General features: G+C 38.2%; 1 protein-coding gene and 1 pseudogene across 11 annotated transcripts in view; one reads left to right on the top strand and one right to left on the bottom strand.

Moving 5' to 3' along the window:
• The window catches only part of BCL2L13 (BCL2 like 13), a 214,940-nt gene that overhangs the window by 90,194 nt on the left and 104,398 nt on the right, over window positions 1-20,348 (top strand). For 5 of the 11 annotated variants that reach the window (XM_059684242.1, XM_059684240.1, XM_059684238.1 and 2 more), the window contains exons 3-5: window positions 574-681; window positions 3,866-4,013; window positions 11,063-11,132. In XM_059684242.1, the coding sequence (XP_059540225.1) occupies window positions 574-681; window positions 3,866-4,013; window positions 11,063-11,132 (326 nt within the window). Of the gene's footprint in view, window positions 1-573; window positions 682-3,865; window positions 4,014-11,039; window positions 11,133-12,318; window positions 12,824-20,348 lie in introns of those variants that run through there. The other 6 variants (XR_009451309.1, XR_009451308.1, XM_059684243.1 and 3 more) reach the window with 5 other exon arrangements.
• LOC132226297 (prefoldin subunit 3-like) lies at window positions 18,398-19,971 on the bottom strand (annotated as a pseudogene).

Here is a 20,348-nt window from a genome sequence, read left to right on the forward strand (position 1 = left end):
TCTCCAGCACTTGTCGTTTGTTGATTTGTTGATGATAGCCATTCTGACAGGTGTGAGATGGTACCTCATTGTTGTTTTGATTTGCATCTCTCGGATGATTAGTGACTTTGAGCATGTTTTCATATGTCTTTTGGCTTTCTGAATGTCCTCTTTTAAAAGGTGTCTATTTAGGTCCTTTGCCCATTTTTTGATTGGATTGTTTATCTTCCTTTTGTTGAGTTGTATGAGTTCCCTATAAATGTTGGAGGTTAAACCTTATCAGTGATAGCATTGGCAAATATGTTCTCCCATGTAGTGGGCTTTCTAGAGATACCTCCTTTCTAATTACCCAACCAGAAGATGAGGACAGCCTGCATTAATAGTTTTGTATTCAGATTGACCTGAGTTCCAATCATAGCTTCTCCATACTGGTGATATTACCTACCCAAGCTTCACCTTTATCATTTTTAAATATCTCCCAGCCCCCTAGCTTTGATAATTTTAATTTTATATTTTTTACTTAGTTAAAATACTACCCATATACTAATGGCTTCTCTCTGCCTCTGTCAATAATAACCTTTCTATTGGTTTCAGGAGTTCAACAAGATGTAGCTTCACAATCTCTGGATCAAGAAGTTTTATTAAAAGTTAAAACTGAAATTGAAGAAGAGCTAAGATTTCTGGACAAAGAAATTTCTGAAGGTCTCTTTATTCTTACTTTCCTAGTTAATTAGAAGATTCTGTTTTTGTGGTTTACAGTTGGTTTAATTTGATTCTTTACAATAGAGTGTTCTCAACATTACACGGCTTTATTGGTACAGGATTATAAGAGTGAAACTAGTGGTTACTCATTTTTTTTTCCTAGGGGATATGTTCCTAAATTTTTTCCTAACTGTCCACAACAGTTTAAATGTAGCCTTTTCTGATGTTAAGTGATGGGTTCAACAATCATGTTAAGGTACTTTCCATTCAATGTAACATTAAGGGGAAAAATGTGAGTAAACTGCCCTAACTGGTTTGGCTCAGTGGACAGAGCATCAGCCTGTGGACTGAAAGGTCCCAGGTTCGATTCCAGTCAAGGGCATGTACCTTGGTTGCGGGCACATCCCCAGTGGGAGGTGTGCAGGAGGCAGCTGGTCTATGTTTCTCTCTCATCGATGTTTCTGACTCTCTCTCTTCCTCCCTTCCTCTCTGTAAAAGATCAAATAAATTTTTAAAAAAATGTGAGTAAACTGCTTTCAGTTTTGCATTATATATGCTATAGATCAGCTGTTGCCAACCTTTCGGACCTCTGTGGGCCACTGGTTGGCGACCACTGCTATAGATAGTTGTAATAGTAATATAGATGAAATTTTATAGCCATATGTTTTGTACTTAAATTATGTCATAAACTTTAAAAATTGTTATCATTGTAGTAACTAAATGAAATTCGATGCATTGAGTGACTGTTCAATCATTCCCTTATTATTGAGGAGAGCATTTGGATTATTTTGAACCCACAATATGGGCATGTGCCCTGACCAGGAATCGAACCAGTGACCTTTCAGTGCAGTGACTTTTCAGTGCATGGGATAATGCTCAACCAGCTGAGCCACACTGGCCAGTGCCTAGTACAAGTTTTTGTGTGGATATATATTGCCCAATAATTGTTTTAAAAAATATATTTTTATTGATTTCAGAGAGAAAGGGAGAGGGAGAGAGAGAGAGATAGAAGCATCAATGATGAGAGAGAATCATTGACCGGCTGCCTCTTGCACACCTCACACGGGATTGGGCCTGCAACCCAGGCATGTGCCCTGACTGGGAATTGAACCATGACCTCCTGGTATGTAGGTCGATGCTCAACCACCAAGCCACTCCATTTGGGCTATTGACCAATAATTTTTAACAAGAAAAATTACAAAACATGTTTATAAAATCAGTTCCCTGTTGGTAAAGAATATGAATAGAGATTTACAAATCATCCAGAAACCTAATTTTAGACTTTTATTTTCCTTTGCTGACATTAAAATTTTTTTTTAAATCCTCACCCACGGATATGTTTACAGAGAGAGAGAGAGCGGGCGCATGTGAGCACAAGAGCATGTGATCGCGTGCTTGTTCATCATGGCTCAGTGGTTGAGCGTAGACCTGTGAACCAGGAGGTCACGGTTCTATTCCTGGTCAAGGCACATGCCTTGGTTGCAGGCTCAATCCCCAGTGTGGGGCGTGCAGGAGGCAGCCTTTTAAGGATTCCCTTTCATCATTGATGTTTTTATCTCTCTCCCTCTCCCTTCCTCTCTGAAATCAATAAAAATATACTTAACAAAGAGAGAGAGAGAGAGAGAGAGAGAGAAAGAGAGAGAGAGAGAGAGAGATTGAGAGAGAAAAACACACACACATCGATGTGAGATTGAAACATCGCTCCGTTGCCTTCTGTATGCACCCTGACCAGAAATCAAACCTGCAACCGTTTGGTGTACAGGACGATGCTCCAACCAACTGAGCCACCTGGCCAGGGTCTTTACCAACATTTTTGTTTTCAGAGTAGTTTATTGATTTTTAGAGAGAGGAAGGGAGAAGAGAGAAACATCGATATGGGAGTGTAACATCCATCGGCTACTTCCGACACACCCCAACCACTATTTTTAACTGACTAAAGTTCCAATTCTATTTTAAGTCTTTGTCCACTTCTGGTGGCAGTACTTATACATAGTAAAATGGGCAAAAGGTCAAAAGAAGAGAAACAACAACAAAGGTTTAATTGCACTCACCTCATTGAACCTCTTATTAACCAAGACTGATCATTATAATGGGCATCCTCAAGCTTGCTCAGACAACAAAATACTTGTGTACTTTGCAGCCATTTGCATCTTTCATACACTTAATAAAGAAGTAGTATACTTAACAGCCTTCTAGGAGCAAGCCTTAGATTAATTCAATAAATACTTCATGGAGATTATTGATAACTCCTGTGAGTGGGTGTAAGCTGCTTACTTTACTGGGATTCTGTGCCCTGAATCCTGTTTGTACCTTGGAACAACAATGATTCTGCCTGTTTTCCTGCATTTTGAGAATGGCTAAGTCAGTATAACATGGAGTAAAGAAGCAAATGAGAAGCTGACGGTTTGAGCTGAGGAGAACAGGCTATGACTCTTTATCCATGTGCAATTTGTCTACTTATATAATCTTCAGAGTTTTAACATTTATTCATGGAGTTAAAAACTTCAATTTAAAAAAGGAATGGAAGTAATTGACTCATTTTCTGAGGTGGAATAAACTGATTTGAGTCTGGTTTAAGAAGTGCCACATTGCCCTAGTCAGTTTGGCTCAGTGGATAGAGCATCGACCTGTGGACTGAAGGGTCCTGGGTTCGATTCTGGTCAAGGTTTCAGGCTCAATCCCCAGTAAGGGGTGTACAGGAGGCAGCCAATCAATGATTCTCTCTCATCATTGATGTTTCTATCTCTCTCCCTCTCCTTTCTTCTCTGAAATCAATAAAGATATATTAAAAAACAGTGCTACATTTATAAAGGTAAAAAACAAAAGTTTAAAAGGAAAATATTAAGAGAGGGATGATAGATCTAGCAGTTGCCTCTCATATATCATTCTTATATCACATTGGTCTGTAATAATGCACTAAATTGGTTTGTATATTTTAACATTTCAGTTTAGTCTTTTTCTTATGGAACCTAAGATGTTCCATAAACATATTTTCTTAAAAAAAAAATCTCTAAATGTAGGACCTATCCAGGAAAGATTGATATCTTGTAGTGATTTTTCTGACCTCTATAGGTGACTTATAACTTAGCTCATTCTCAGTAGCAGTTGTCTTAATCCCCTGAGCTTTTATAGCACAACTTTTGATAATATATATTAAATTAGATTTTTTTTTGCCCTGTCTTAGCCTCCACCAACATAGGCTTTGACCAGCACACGTCTCCAGTGTTCAGCCCTGCTACCCCAGTAGAAGACTGCTTGGCTCATCTTGGGGAAAGAGTGTCCCAGGAACTGAAAGAGCCTCTACATCAGGCATTGCAAGTGCTCCTCAGCCAGTGAGTTACCATTGCTTCTCTAAGTAGTCTTCTGCAGTGGGTTGGTTAAGACTTTGTTTTACATAAACGATAACTTCTTTTATCACTTACTTTTTTTTCACTCTTTCTTCTCTTGCTTTTCCAAAGCATCTCTGTGTTTTGAGTGACAATATTTGCATCAACATGGATTTGACTATTTGTATTTTCTTATTGAGCTATCAGGTTTCAGCAAATACTTTCACTGAGTAAATACAAGCTATATTATTTGTCCTGACCACTTTTACTACCATTCTCTAGTGGCCAACACAAATATAATGGCTCGGGTTTTATGTCTTGTACTTTGGGATTAACATTACATCTGTATTTTAGGTATCCCAGATGTTGCTGTACTTTGGGGTTGCACCATCTGCCCATGGAACTACTGCTATATTCTTATAGTGTGAACTCAGCTCCTAGCTATGGTTCTGATTTTCTCTCTCTCTTTCCCCCTCCCTCCCTTACAGCTAAAGGCAAGAGGTTTATAGTGAAAGTATATTAAAATAGAACCACATCATTTTTTATACATCTTAAAAATTCATTTTTCCTAATTTTTTGCTGAGAATCATTAAGGAATTGATATGAATTAGAAAGAACATTTGTTTTAATGAATGTTGATAACTGTCTAAAACAGGATGACATCGCCTCTTTTTCTAAAAGGGCCAAAATTCAGCCCTAACCGGTTTGGCTTAGTGGATAGAGCATCAGCCCACGGACTGAAGGGTCCCAGGTTGGATTCTGGTCAAGGGCATTTACCTTGGTTGCAGGCTCAATCTCCAGTAGGGGGCATGCAGGAGGCAGCTAATTGATGTTTCTAACTCTTTATCCCTCTCCCTTTTTCTCAGTTAAAATCAATAAAATATAAAATAAATAAATCCTATATAATAAAAGGGTAATATGCGAATAGACCAAATGGCAGAATGACCAGTTGCTATGATGTGCACTAACCTCCGGGGGCAGACGCTCAATGCAGCAGCTACCCCATGGTGGTCAGTGTGCTTCCACATGGGGAGTGCCACTCAGCCACAAGCTGGGCTGACGGCTGGCAAGTGCAGCAGCAGTGACGGGAGCCTCTCCCACCTCCGTGGCAGCGCTAAGGATGTCTAACTGTGGCTTAGGCCCGCTCCCCACCTAAGCCATCAGTTGGGCATCCCCCGAGGGCTCCCGGATTGCAAAAGGGCACACGCTGGGCTGAGGGATCCTCACCCCCTGAGTGCACAAATATCGTGCACCAGGCCTCTAGTAAATAATAAAAGGGCCAAAATTCAGATGCTACAGTGTTGTTGTAGTAAGGTAATTCCTTACTTTCATGTAGGCAGAGTTTATATGTTACATGTAGTAGAAGGAAGCAATATGGGTTTAAGGAGAATTCACTTTGTTAAGGTGACATGAGCAAATGTAAAAATGCAATTATATATAGGAAACAGTGAAATGAAAATTACATTTGGATCTTCTTAACCTTATATATAGGAAAGTTTAAAAACAAATATGGAGCCCTGACTGGTTTGCTCAGTAGTTAGAGTGTCAGCCCCATGCAGGTTTGATTCCCCATTAAGGGCACATACCTGGGTTGTTGGTTTGATCCCTGACCCCATATGGGGCATGTGCGGGAGGCAACTAATCATTGTGTCTCTCTCGCATCGAAGTTTCTCTTTGTCTCTCTCTTTCCCCCTCCCTCCTTTCCAGTCTCTCTAAAAATCAATGGAAAAAATATCTTCAGGTGAAGATTTACAAAAAATAAAAATAAATAAATATGGAGAGGAGATAACATTATAGATGTTGGGAAATAAGACAATAGGAAATTTGGAGATGGCTGTGGATTTCAAAGTATTCTATGGAGCCTTCTGGGCCCTTGCAGAGGTGAAGACAGGGTGAGTGGGTGGGGTTTATTAGTGCCTCTCCACTGCTCTTAAACCAGAATAGCTATACTTTCACATATGTTATATATTGATGTTTCATGTAAGATTTGAAGAAATTTTGTTTGCAGAAACAAACAAAACTTGTACAAGCTATTGGGACTGGGAGTAGAATAACTGAGATATATAAGACAAAAAAATTCTGTTTCTGCCCTGACCAGTTTGGCTAAGTGGCTAGAGCGTCGGCCTGTGGACTGAAGAGTTCCAGGTTCGATTCTGGTCAAGGGCATGTACCTTGGTTGTGGGCACATCCCCAGTAGGGGGTGTGCAGGAGGCAGCTGATTGATGTTTCTCTCTCATGGATGTTTCTAACTCTCTATCCTTCTCCCTTCCTCTCTGTAAAAAACCAATAAAATATATTTTAAAAAAAATTCTGTTTCCAATTTTTTAAAATAATTTTTAGGGAGGGAGGGAGGAAGGGAGAGAAAGAGAAGGAAGCATTGATGGTTCTATTTACTTATGCATTTATTAGTTGCTTCTTGTATGTGCCCTGACCAGATATCTAACCTGAAGCCTAGTGTATTGGAATGATGCTCTAATCAACTAAGTTACCTTGCCAGAGCCCTGTTTCCAATTTATTTTTAAAAAATATATTTTTATTGATTTCAGAGAGGAAGGGAGAGGGGAAGAGAGATAGAAACATTAATGATGAGAGATAATCATTGATTGGCTGCCTCCTGCATCCTCCTACTGGAATTCGAACCTGAAACCTGGCCATGTGTCCTCCTGATTGGAAATTGAACTGTGTGACCTCCTGATTCAGAGTTCGACACTCAACCACTGAGCCACATCAGCCCAGCCCTGTTTCTGGTTTTGATACAAACTATTTGTATCAAACCATTTCACTCTATATCTCAATTTATCCATCTGTCAATTTTAACTTAACTTGGATATTATGAGCACTCTAAAGAACAGTATTATATAGGTTTTTGAAAAAGTATTGTTTTTGGAGTCCTTTTCATAGTGTATAAGAAAAATTGATATTTTCTCACTGCAATGTAAGTGATATTTTTTAAAAATCTTATTTTTGATGAATATTATTTATTTATTTTTCTCTATACTCTGAATACTAATATAATTATTTTTGAAATTGGTATCTCTGGTGGTTAGGCACCTGAATAAAATTTTTTTTCAGAAATCTCATTTTTCCTTTAGTGTGTTTATTTTCAGTATTTTTCTTCTACTCAAAGATAAATATTTTTACTTTTGAGACATGTTAAGATGTTTCCTTTATAGAATCTAAAGGATATCTGATGTAATTTTCAAATGGCAAATACTAAAGTAGAGGTCTTTTATTTTTTAAGGAATTGAACTCAACATATATCCTGTTTTAGCAGTCAAGAAGAAATGTTCTAGTAGATTTTAGCCAATTTTGAAAAAAATATGTGTGATTATCAGAAATACTTTTGAAAGTTGTTAAGTGCTATTACTAATACCTTAAAAATAACTATCTGATGATGAACTAGAATTATTTTTTGTTGTTGATCCTCATCTGAGGATATTTCTCCATTGATTTTTGGAGAGAGTAGAAGGGAGGAAGAGAGACAGAGAGAGAAACATTGATGTGAGAGAGACACATTGATGATTGCTTCCCACACGCACTCCGCAGGGCTGGGATGGCATCTGCAACTGAGGTACGTGCCCTTGACCAGAATCGAACCTGGGACCCTTTAGTCCATGGGCCAATGCTCTGTTCCCTGAGCAAGACTGGCTAGAGCTAGAATTACTTAAAACATTTTAAAAAATATGTTTTTATTCATTTTTAGAGAGAGAAGAAGGAGAGGGATAGATAGAAACATTGATGAGAGAGAAACATCGTTGATGGGCTGCCTCCTGTACACCCTTCACTGGGTTTCAAGCTCACACTCAGTGCATGTGCCCTGACTGGGAATCATATTGGTGATCTTTTGGTTCATGGGTCAACCAACCACTGAGCCACACCTGCCGAGCATGAACTAGAATTATTATATAGGTTCATGGCAGTATTTTTTAAGGTGGAAGATACCACCCACCCTCCGTTTTCTTTCTTGTTCTGTTTTCAAGTAGCTCATCAGAAAGGGCTGGTTTTTCTGCTACACTTTTCTATGTATTAGATGTCCTTTGATTGTTTTAATCTGCTGGATTGTTAATGTGCATATATGTGTGTACATATGTTTCAAATTATTTCATTCTGAAGGATGCTATTTTAGCCTGATAGACAAACTACCAATAAGATCTACTGTGACCCACAGTAGCATCAAACAGTTCAGGAAAGGAAGTGAAGGGGCTGATATACACAAGTAAAGCTTCAGGGAGAATATAGGTAGGTAGACTGTATAGTATCTGCTGAAGGTTAGGATTTACAAACACATAGTATTTAGTACAAGTTTTCTAAAAAAAAAATACTAAGCTCATTTGGATGGGAATATACCAGGAAGGTAGTATATAACATATATATTTTTTAAATTAAATTTATTGGGGTGAAATTGGTTATATAAAATCTTATTAAAAAGGTCACCCCTGGTATCTCAGCATCACTGTAGTATTGATTTTATTTTGACTTGTATAAAAGAATGATACCCATGTCATCATAACCATTATTCTGAAATACCTAGACCAGCACTTTCCAATAGAGATAATGAAAGTCACATGTATGTAATTACAATTTTTTTGCAGCCATTTAAAAATTTAATTATGATTTTAAATAACATTTTATTTAATGTAATATATTAACATGTAGTTTTAATATATACTCCATATAATGACTTATTAATGAGATACTTTACATTCTTTTTTTTTTGAAATCTGGTGTGTATTTACACTTTCAGCACATCACTAGCCACATGTCAAGTGCTTGTTAGCTACATGTGGTATCTAGACTTTATCATGTCATGTGTCAAAATCCTAAGTTAAAATAGTGTGGCCTTTAGGGCCATATCTAATTGAGTATAAATTCCTACATTGCTCTTGCCAGCTATGTGGATTTGGGATAGTCTCTTAGCTTTTCTGAGCTTCAGTTTCCTAATATATAAAATGATAATATGAAATATGTGAAAAATAAAACCTAACAGTAGGCTGCCATTAAGTGGTAGCTGTTAGCAGTCGTTTGTATTCACAGGCTGAAGAAATCACAGAGTTGAGTGGTCAGATCAGAAAATACCTTTGAGATGGATTTTAAAATAAGACTCCTCTCTTTTTTTACATATCCTATATAATAGAGAGCTAATATGCAAATGGTTGTCATGCTATAATAGCTCAGACACTCAACACAGGGGAGAGAGGAATGCAGAACAGCCAGGCACAAATGAGCTCGCAAGAGAGGAATGGGGACCAGCCAGGCTGTGGCCAGGAGAGGGACAAGCTGCCCGCCCTGAGATTCCGGGAGCCAGCAGCTGCGCCTGTGGCCTGGGTGAGGGACAAGCTGCATGATCTGCAGTCCCTGGTGCTAGTGGCTGGGGCTGTGGCCTGGGAGAGAGACAAGCTGCCCGCCCCATGGTCCCAGGTGCCAGCGGCTGCGCCTACTCCTGCGGCCCGGGAGAGGGACAAGCTGCATGCCTTGCGGTCCTTGACGATCAGGCAGGCAGAGGTGGTTAGGGGCGATCAGGCAGGCAGGCAGAGGGGTTAAGGGGCGATCAGGCAGGCAGTTAGGCGTCAGTGGTTCCAGATTGCGAGAGGCAGTCAGACATCCCCTGAGGGGTCCTGGATTGGAGAGGGTGCAGGCCAGGCTGAGGGCTCCCCCCCACACATGCATGAATTTCATGCACTGGGCCTCTAATCTATATATATTAAAGCCTAAGTGACCATCCAACCGTTCAACCGGTAGCTAAGACACGCCCTGATCACCAGGGGACAGGCGCTCAATGCAGTAGTGGAAACCACAGGCATGGAAACATGGAACAAACTGATGAATCTCAGAGGAGAGGGGGAAAGGGGAAGGGTGAAAAGAGATTAATCAAAGATCTTAGATGCATATTAGAGGTCCGGTGCATGAATTCACACCCTCTCACAATTCTGGACCCCTTGGGGGATGTCAGAGAGCCAGTTTTGGCCCAATCCCCACAGGCCAGACTGAGGAACCCCACCAGTGCACGAATCCTTGCACTGGGCCTCTAGTATGTTAATAATTTGCCCACAAAAGGAGGCTTACATTTTACTAAATCTATTATCTAAGCTGTTCTTGCTTACATATGTTACTTGGTTATCAAGTATTTTGTTGTTGTTATTGTTAATTTGCACATGAAACCAAGACTTAAAATATAGTACTCAAAGTCCCTCAATAAATTATTGATTGAGCCCAGCTGGTGTAGCTTAGCAGTTGAGCGTCAACCCAGGAAAAAAGAGGTCGCCGGTTCAATTCTTGGTCAGGGCACATGCTCAGGTTGCAGGCTTGATCCCCAGTAGGGGTGTGTGCGGGAGGCAGCCAATGGATGATGTTCCTCTCTCATCGATGTTTCTCTCTCTCTATCCCTCTCCCTCTCTCTCTAAAAATCAATAAAAACATTAAAAAATTATTGATTGAGCATTGTCGTCGTCCAGTGATTTGAATTTTGGCATAACTAAAACATTCATGGAAACAATCAGAAAAGCTTCTCTCTGCCCTCTAGGATTTTATGTTATAAGACACCAAGTTAAAAATAGAGCTCCATTTATTGGCCTTGTTTATTACAACTTCTTATATCCTCAATTTGAAAAATGTTCCAGTGACAAGTCTCTTTAATTTTTAAATATTTTAGATTTTTTGCCTTAAAAAAATAAAATTATGCTTTTAATTTTATTAATAAGATAATACTTATTATTTGATCCCATATTAATAATCCAAGTGTTTATGTTTATCTACAATATAGAAATTCTGTTGGGTAACTAATGCAATTATAAAAATTTATTATTTTTATTATTACTTGTTATGTTAACTGATTTTCGAAACTGGTAGCATGCATCTCAGCCTATTGAGGATGCTTGAAGAAAAGTGTATACCAAATGTTAATAGCCATATCTCAAAACAAAACAATATGTTGAATTATCTGTCTTAGTTTTACAAAAAGTTCCTACAACATTAGAGTAATGACTGTATATTTATTCACCTGGAAATTTAGAATTTTTCTACTTAGTGACACAGACTTTTAAAAAAAATTTCTACAGGCCAGTGACATATCAGACATATCGGGAATGTACACTGGAGACCACAGTTCATGCCAGCGGCTGGAATAAGGTATTAACCAAATTATCTCTTCTCTTGTAAGATTTTAGTGTGTTAATGGTAAAGCAGAGGAGGAATTGCCTGCATCCTATAAGAGAAAACTGTTAGAGCTCATTATTTAATGCATAAGTCCAACTGTATAAAGTGGATATTTTTTTTTTGAGAACATGATCCACATTTTATTTACATTTTAAGACTAACTTTAATCTCAAAAATCACATATCCATTCACCTATTTCCTTTTTGCTGATTTCACTTAAAATTAAATGCGTGGATTGTCAAAGACTGTAAACAAATATTTACCATGTCTGTTACATGTAACACACAGAAACAGCTTTTAACAGAAATTCATTGACCTTCCCCATGACATTTTTTTATTGTAAACACAGGTATCGAAACAATCCTGAACATATTTTTGATACTGTTGGTAGTCAGCACCCACACCACTTAAAAAATTAAAACAATTTGAGAAAATATTCATTGTACCTTCTACTTTAGACAATTTAAATTGAAGCTCTATCACTAAGCAAGATGGATAAAGCATGCCATTTCTCTTTTTTCCTTCTTGAGATTTTTACTTTTTAAAATCACCGTACTTTCATCTTGTAAACCTGAATTCTATTTTGAATACTCCAGGTTTATGTTTAAATGACAGAGCCTTAAAAAAATTGTGCTGCAATTTTTCTCCTGTTACCTGAAAACATAATGTGTGTACATATATGAAATATATTCTTACACATGCCCAGTTCATGTTTACCAGTTGGCATTCTTTTACTTAATGTGTGGGTATTTTGCATTGTGATATTTAATCAAGACATTAACATGAGTAGGAGATTGTTGATTTAAGTTTGAGATCCATTAAAATTAATTATTGTATGTTTGTCCTTCTGGTGGCTGTGGAAGCTTCATATTTTCTTTGGACATCAATAGATGTCTTAGTTCTTGCAGTACAACTTTAATGCTATATGAATTTTGCCGTTTTGCTAATACTGGCATGCACTGTGCCTCTGCCATTCTACTGGAATTATTTGTTCCGTTCATATTAATTTTGGTTACAAATCTAACTGATGGAGGAGCTTCTGGGTATTTAGGTCCACATTCGACTTTCAGCCTACATATATATTCTGTTTTCATAAGTTGCCCTTGGTGGCCCAGTAATCATGCCTGTCCACCTTGTAAGTGTCATCATCATCTTCAAGGCCCCAGCTAACCATACCATCGCCTACTCCTTTTTGTCCTTCTTCAAGTTCTTCCAACAAGCAAAAATTACGAGGAACTTTAACTCCTGTGGAGACTGCCATCTTTTTCTGCACACTAAAGTGGATATTTTTATTAAAGCGGCTTTAGATTAATGCTACATGGTCTGCTTGGCCCCAAAATATATATGTCCTATAGTATAGCGGTCGCCAACCTTTCGGACCTCACGGACCACCAGTGGTCCGTGGACCACAGTTGGCGACTGCTGCTCCAAAGGTTTCCTATAGTATCCCACTCTTCTTTTCCAGTTATCCTTAATTTCCCATCATTTTTTCCCCCAGTTTTAACTTTAGTGTTTAAATATCATGAAATACAAGTACAATACATTGTACACGTATACTTTTTTACTACATGGATATGGAATAATACATTTGTGTTTTTACCAGAATCTGTATCACCCACTACTATGGTTTTAACATGAATAAAATAAAAAACACACAAGTCTTCTCAACCGTTGTTTTTAATCTTAATATTCTTGTTCAGCTGCTTTGGAGAACAGCTAAGAAATGCAAAATCACCTTAGCCAAGAGTTTTGACTGGGTAATTTTGTTATTTCATGTTGGCTGAAATCTCCCTTATGGTGGCATTGTAAAGACACTGCACTTACTTACAGGGGGCAGGAAAAAGTGTTGTCTTAACAACCCTCTTAAACCTTAAGAGGGCAAATGACCATTTCCTATAATGTACAGAATCTACACTAATAAAAGAGAAAAATGGTAATTGGCGTATGACCAATACCCTTTTCATTGGCTAATCAGCGAGATATGCAAATTAACTGCCAACTAAGATGGCAGTTAACTGCCAACAAAGGTGGTGGCTAATTTGCATATTACAGGCAGTTGGGGGCGAGTGCCGGCGGTCGCCCGGGACCCGATCCCGCTGGCAAACCTGGACGCGGGCCGCGGGGCGACTCGCCCCCAACCCGCTCTCCCGCCCAACAGGCTCTCCTGCCGGGGAATCGGGGCTGGTGTGGCAACCACAGTGGTGGCCAGAAGTCACGCCCCCAACTGGCCCTCTTGGGGGAGATCCCGGCTGGTTGCAATTCACCACCAGTCACGGCCCCAACCGGCCCTCCAGTATTTGACCCAGGCTTCCAGGGACAGTGTGACCTGTCACCCCAGCTTCCTCATCACAGTTGAGGAAAGTGACAGCAGGGAGGAGGAAGTCCCACCCCCACAGACTCAGCCAGAATCAGCCGTTAGTCACATAGCTCTCAGTGGCCTGACCAGCAGGACTCTCATTCTCCTGCATCTCAGACGGTGTCCGTAGACAGGTAGGACAATGTCCAAAGATAAACAGTTGATACAAGGTAGCTCTGTAGCCGAAAAGTGCCGGCGTTATTGACAGAAAATGTCTGCAGAGCAACGTGCATCTGATCTTGAAAGAAGGCGACGTCTGCAACAGAATGTATCTGAAGAACAGCTACTGGAAAAACGTCATTCTGAGGCCGAAAGACTGAGGTGTCATCGACAGAAAATGTCTAAAGATCAACGTGCCTTTCAAAGGGAAAGACAGCGGTGGCAACGACAAAATATGTCTAGAGAACAGTCATCAACAAGTACTAGGAATACCAGTAGGAACTGCCTTCTCAGCCAAAATGGAGTGCATGAGGATGCCATCCTCGAACATAGTTGTGGTGGAATGACAGTTCGATGTGAATTTTGCCTATCCCTAAATTTCTCCGATGAAAAACCATCCGATGGGAAATTTACTCGATGTTGTAGCAAAGGGAAAGTCTGTCCAAGTGATATACATTTTCCAGATTACACGGCATATTTAAAAAGATTAATGAAAAACGAATATTCTGACAGTAAAAATTTCATGGAAAATATTCGATCCATAAATAGTTCTTTTGCTTTTGCTTCCATGGGTGCAAATACTGCATCACCATCAGGATATGGGCCATACTGTTTTAGAATACACGGACAATTTTATCACCGAACTGGAACTTTACACCCTTCAGATGGTGTTTCTCGGAAGTTTGCTCAACTCTATATTTTGGATACCGCTGAAGCTACAAGTAAAAGACTAGCAATGCCAGAAAACCAAGGCTGCTCAGAAAGACTCATGATCAACATCAACAACCTCATGCATGAAATAAATGAATTAACAAAATCATACAAGATGCTACATGAGGTAGAAAAGGAAGCCCAGTCTGAAGCAGCAGCAAAAGGTATTGCTCCCACAGAGGTAACAATGGCGATTAAATACGATCGTAACAGTGACCCAGGTAGATAATTCTCCCTGTGTAACTGAGGTTGCTGTCATATTCAGAAACGAAGATGGAGAACCTCCTTTTGAAAGGGACTTGCTCATTCATTGTAAACCAGATCCTAATAATCCAAGTGCCACTAAAATGAAACAAATCAGTATCCTGTTTCCTACATTAGATGCAATGACATATCCTATTCTTTTCCCACATGGTGAAAAAGGCTGGGGAACAGATATTGCATTAAGACTCAGAGACAACAGTGTAGTTGACAATAATACAAGACAAAATATAAGGACACGAGTCACCCAAATGCAGTATTATGGATTTCATCTCTCTGTGAGGGACACATTCAATCCTATTTTAAATGCAGGAAAATTAAATCAACAGTTTATTGTGGATTCGTATTCAAAAATGGAGGCCAATCGGATAAACTTCATCAAAGCAAACCAATCTAAGTTGAGAGTTGAAAAATATAGTGGTTTGATGGATTATCTCAAATCTAGATCTGAAAATGACAATGTGCCAATTGGTAAAATGATAATACTTCTGTCATCTTTTGAGGGTAGTCCCAGAAATATGCAGCAGCGATATCAGGATGCTATGGCAATTGTAACGAAGTATGGTAAGCCCGATTTATTTATAACCATGACATGCAACCCCAAATGGGCAGATATTACAAACAATTTACAACGCTGGCAAAAAGTTGAAAACAGACCTGACTTGGTAGCCAGAGTTTTTAATATTAAGCTGACCGCTCTTTTAAATGATATATGTAAATTCCATTTATTTGGCAAAGTAATAGCTAAGATTCATGTCATTGAATTTCAGAAACGCGGACTGCCTCACGCTCACATATTATTGATATTAGATAATGAGTCCAAATTACGTTCAGAAGATGACATTGACCGTATAGTTAAGGCAGAAATTCCAGATGAGAACCAGTGTCCTCGACTTTTTCAAATTGTAAAAACAAATATGGTACATGGACCATGTGGAATGCAAAATCCAAGTAGTCCATGTATGGAAAATGGAAAATGTTCAAAGGGATATCCAAAAGAATTTCAAAATGCGACCATTGGAAATATTGATGGATATCCCAAATACAAACGAAGATCTGGTAGCACTATTTCTATTGGAAATAAAATTGTCGATAATACTTGGATTGTCCCTTATAACCCGTATTTGTGCCTCAAGTATAACTGTCATATAAATGTTGAGGTCTGTGCATCAATTAGAAGTGTCAAGTATCTATTTAAATACATCTATAAAGGGCACAACTGTGCAAATATTCAAATTTCTGAGAAAAATATTATCAATCATGACAAAGTACAGGACTTCACTGACTCCAGGTATGTGACCGCTCCTGAGGCTGTTTGGAGACTTTTTGGAATGTGAATGCATGACCAATCTCATGCAATCACAAGATTAGCTATTCATTTGCCAAATGATCAGAATTTATATTTTCATGCAGATGATTTTGCTGAAGTTTTAGATAGGGCTAAAAGGCATAACTCGACTTTGATGGCTTGGTTCTTATTGAATAGAGAAGACTGATGCACGTAATTATTATTATTGGGAGATCCCACAGCATTATGTGTTTACTAATTCTTTGTGGACAAAACGCCGAAAGGGTGGGAATAAAGTATTAGGTAGACTGTTCACTGTGAGCTTTAGAGAACCAGAACGATATTACCTTAGACTTTTGCTTCTGCATGTAAAAGGTGCGGTAAGTTTTGAGGATCTGCGAACTGTAGGAGGTGTAACTTATGATACATTTCGTGAAGCTGCTAAACACCGGGGATTATTACTTGATGACACTATCTGAAAGATACGATTGACGATGCAATCATCCTTAATATGCCCAAACAACTACGGCAACTTTTTGCATATATATGTGTGTTTGGATATCCTTCTGCTGCAGACAAATTATGAGAAGAGAATAAATCTCATTTTATTGAAGATTTCTGTTGGAAATTACACCGAAGAGAAGGTGCCTGTGTAAACTGTGAAACGCACGCCCTTAACGAAGTTCAAGAGGTATTCACATTGCATGGAATGAAATGTTCACATTTCAAACTTCCGGACTATCCTTTATTAACGAATGCAAATACATGTGCTCAATTGTACAAGCAACAAAGGGCAGAGGTTTTGATAAATTCTCTGAATGATGAACAGTTGGCAGCCTTTCAGACTATAACTTCAGCCATTGAAGATCAAACTGTACACCCCAAATGCTTTTTCTTGGATGGTCCAGGTGGTAGTGGAAAAACATATCTGTATAAAGTTTTAACACATTATATTAGAGGTCGTGGTGGTACTGTTTTACCCACAGCATCTACAGGAATTGCTGCAAATTTACTTCTTGGTGGAAGAACCTTTCATTCCCAATATAAATTACCAGTTCCATTAAATGAAACTTCAATTTCAAGACTCGATATAAAGAGTGAAGTTGCTAAAATCATTAAAAAGGCCCAACTTCTTATTATTGATGAATGCACCATGGCATCCAGTCATGCTATAAATGCCATAGATAGATTACTAAGATAAATTATGAATTTGGATGTAGCATTTGGTGGGAAAGTTCTTCTCGGAGGGGATTTTCGACAATGTCTCAGTATTGTACCACATGCTATGCGGTCAGCCATAGTACAAACGAGTTTAAAGTACTGCAATGTTTGGGGATGTTTCAGAAAGTTGTCTCTTACAACAAATATGAGAGCAGAGGATTCTGCTTATAGTGAATGCTTAGTAAAACTTGGGGATGGCAAACTTGACAGCAGTTTTCATTTAGGAACGGATATTATTGAAATCCCCCATGAAATGATTTGTAACGGATCTATTATTGAAGCCACCTTTGGAAATAGTATATCTATAGATAATATTAAAAATATATCTAAACGTGCAATACTTTGTCCAAAAAATGAGCACGTTCAAAAATTAAATGAAGAAATTTTGGATATACTCGATGGAGATTTTCACACATATTTGAGTGATGATTCCATTGACTCCACAGATGATGCTGAAAAGGAAAATTTTCCCATCGAATTTCTTAATAGTGTTACTCCTTCGGGAATGCCATGTCATAAATTAAAATTGAAAGTGGGTGCAATCATCATGCTATTGAGAAATCTCAATAGTAAGTGGGGTCTTTGTAATGGTACCAGATTTATTATCAAAAGATTACTACCTAACATTATTGAAGCTGAAGTATTAACAGGATCTGCAGAGGGTGAGGTTTTTCTGATTCCAAGAATTGATTTGTCCCCATCTGACACTGGTCTCCAATTTAAATTAATTCGACGACAGTTTCCCGTGATGCCAGCATTTGCTATGACTATTAATAAATCACAAGGACAAACTCTAGACAGAGTAGGAATATTCCTACCTGAACCTGTTTTCGCACATGGTCAATTATATGTTGCTTTCTCTCGAGTTCGAAGAGTGTGTGATGTTAAAGTTAAAGTTGTAAATACTTTAACCCAAGGGAAATTAGTCAAGCACTCTGAAAGTGTTTTTACTCTTAATGTGGTATACAGGGAGATATTAGAATAAGTTTAATCACTTTATCAGTCATTATTTGCATCAGTGTTGTTTTTACATCATGAGTTTGTTATATCATTTTATTACTGTTTATTTATTAATAAAATTATGTGTTATTTTCATATACATTGTACTCATTTCCTTTTATCTCTCACACTTTTATTATAGAGAAAGGGCAAATAGCAATATTAAAATATTTCCTCTAATTAATTCCCTTTCAATGTGCATGAATTTTGTGCACCGGGCCACTAGTATTATAATAAGTAACAACAACAGAGGACCATAAAGCTCCACATGTATTGAATAAAAGCAAGTTTGCAAATATTTAAGTGAGAGTAACATCATATAATAAAGAAGTAAACTGTGCTAAAATGTCTAGAATTCAGCCTCTTCAGCATACATCAGTTTTCAGCCATTTCAACTAGGACTTTTCTTATGACAAACAAAAAATAATGAAAGTAGCATTTACTATGTTGGAAATGCAAAAAACAAAAAATAAAAATACTGCTAATCCCATAAAATATTTGGAACTAATTCTGTTTTCATAAATAAATAAAATGGTGTTGGTGTTTATCTCTTCTTAAAGTTTTAATTATCATCCTTACTGTTTTAAAAAAACATTCAAACTAGTGCCAACCTTTAAGAATAAACTTTGGAATATTTAAAAGAACAAGTTTGGAAAAATGAACCACAGTTTTCATTGCCAGAATTATGCTTTGTTCTTGGTAGAATCATCTTTGTTTCTTCTTTTTATATCCCAGTGATAAACCCTGGCCATACTGACTTCAGTGGTAGTCAATTGACCTTGAAGAAAGTCAAGGTCTTCCTCACGAGAATCCAGATTCTTTGTGGCAGTGGTTACATTTTTTTTCAACAATACCTGAGCTTCATCGATATCATATTCAAGCATTACATTAGCCCCCAACCACAGACACACTTTATCGTTAGGAGGAACTAAAGCTTTGCAGTACAGGTTATCTGCCAGTAAGAATCTGGTCTCCATTGAATTGGTGTACTCTTTCTTCTTCTGCACGCATTTCAAAATTTCTAAAATCTGCTTAATTTCAGGAATCTGACTCTTTATTTTATGTTTTTTTGCTTTTAAGTCTTTTTTTAAATTTTTTTTCTTGATTGATTAAGGTATTACATATGTGTCCTTATTGCCCCATTACCTCTCCTATCAGCCCCCCCCCCTCACCCTCCTGTTGTCTGTGTCCATTGGTTAGGCTTATATATATGCATACAAGTCCTTTGGTTGATCTCTTCCCTTTACCCTCACCCTCCCCTACCTTCTCTCTGAAGTTTGACGGTCTGGTCGATGCTTCTCTGTCTCTGGATCTGTTTTTGTTCATCAGTTTATATTGTTCATTATATTCCATAAATGAGTAAGATCATGTAATATTTATCTTTCTCTGACTGGCTTATTTCACTTAGCATAATGCTCTCCAGTTCCATACATGCTGTTGCAAATGGTAAGAAAGGAATCTGACCCTTCAGCCTCCTTTTCTTTTGAACAAGGTTGAGTTCCATAAACTTACACTTCTGGTACTGTTCATCCAACTTCTTTAGCTCTGTACCCGCAGTCTCATTCCCAGGCTGTTTCATGTAGGAATCCACATGTTCCACAAACAGCTTCAGGAATCCCTAGGTGAAGCTGCCCCGTGTTCCCTGAAGCCAGTTCTCCTAAGTCACAGCCATCTCTAGCCACCACCATCTTCAGGAAGCGAGCATGTGTGACTAACTCTTCCCATCATTTCTTCATTTCTCTGTTATATATGGCATTTACCTCCAGATTTTTACTAGTATATGTTAACATGTAAGTGTGTCTTGGGGTGGGGAAAAGAATAAGGGCTTCCTTTTGGGAGACAATTTCTGAGTCTCTTAAATGAATAATAGTACCATTTGTGTTTTAGATTTTACAAAGTCTCTCATGTCATATCTCATTTGATCTTCACAACCATCCTTTGCAGAAGGCGGAATAGATTTTATTAGTTGTTATTTTTTTCTTTAGGTCAGGTGAGTAATCAAAGAAAAATGTTAGACTTGTCTAGGACCCCTACACTAACTAGTAAATATTTCTGAATTAACATTAGAGCTAAAATCTAATTCCAGCTCCAGTGTACCATACTGCTTATCCATTATGTTAGACTGTATTATCTATATATCACTTTGAAAAGGCAGTCTAAAGGAATGCAATATAGAATGGCTAAGCTCAATATG

This window comes from Myotis daubentonii, chromosome 2 (genome assembly GCF_963259705.1).
Source record: "Myotis daubentonii chromosome 2, mMyoDau2.1, whole genome shotgun sequence".
NCBI classification, from domain to species: Eukaryota; Metazoa; Chordata; class Mammalia; order Chiroptera; family Vespertilionidae; genus Myotis; species Myotis daubentonii.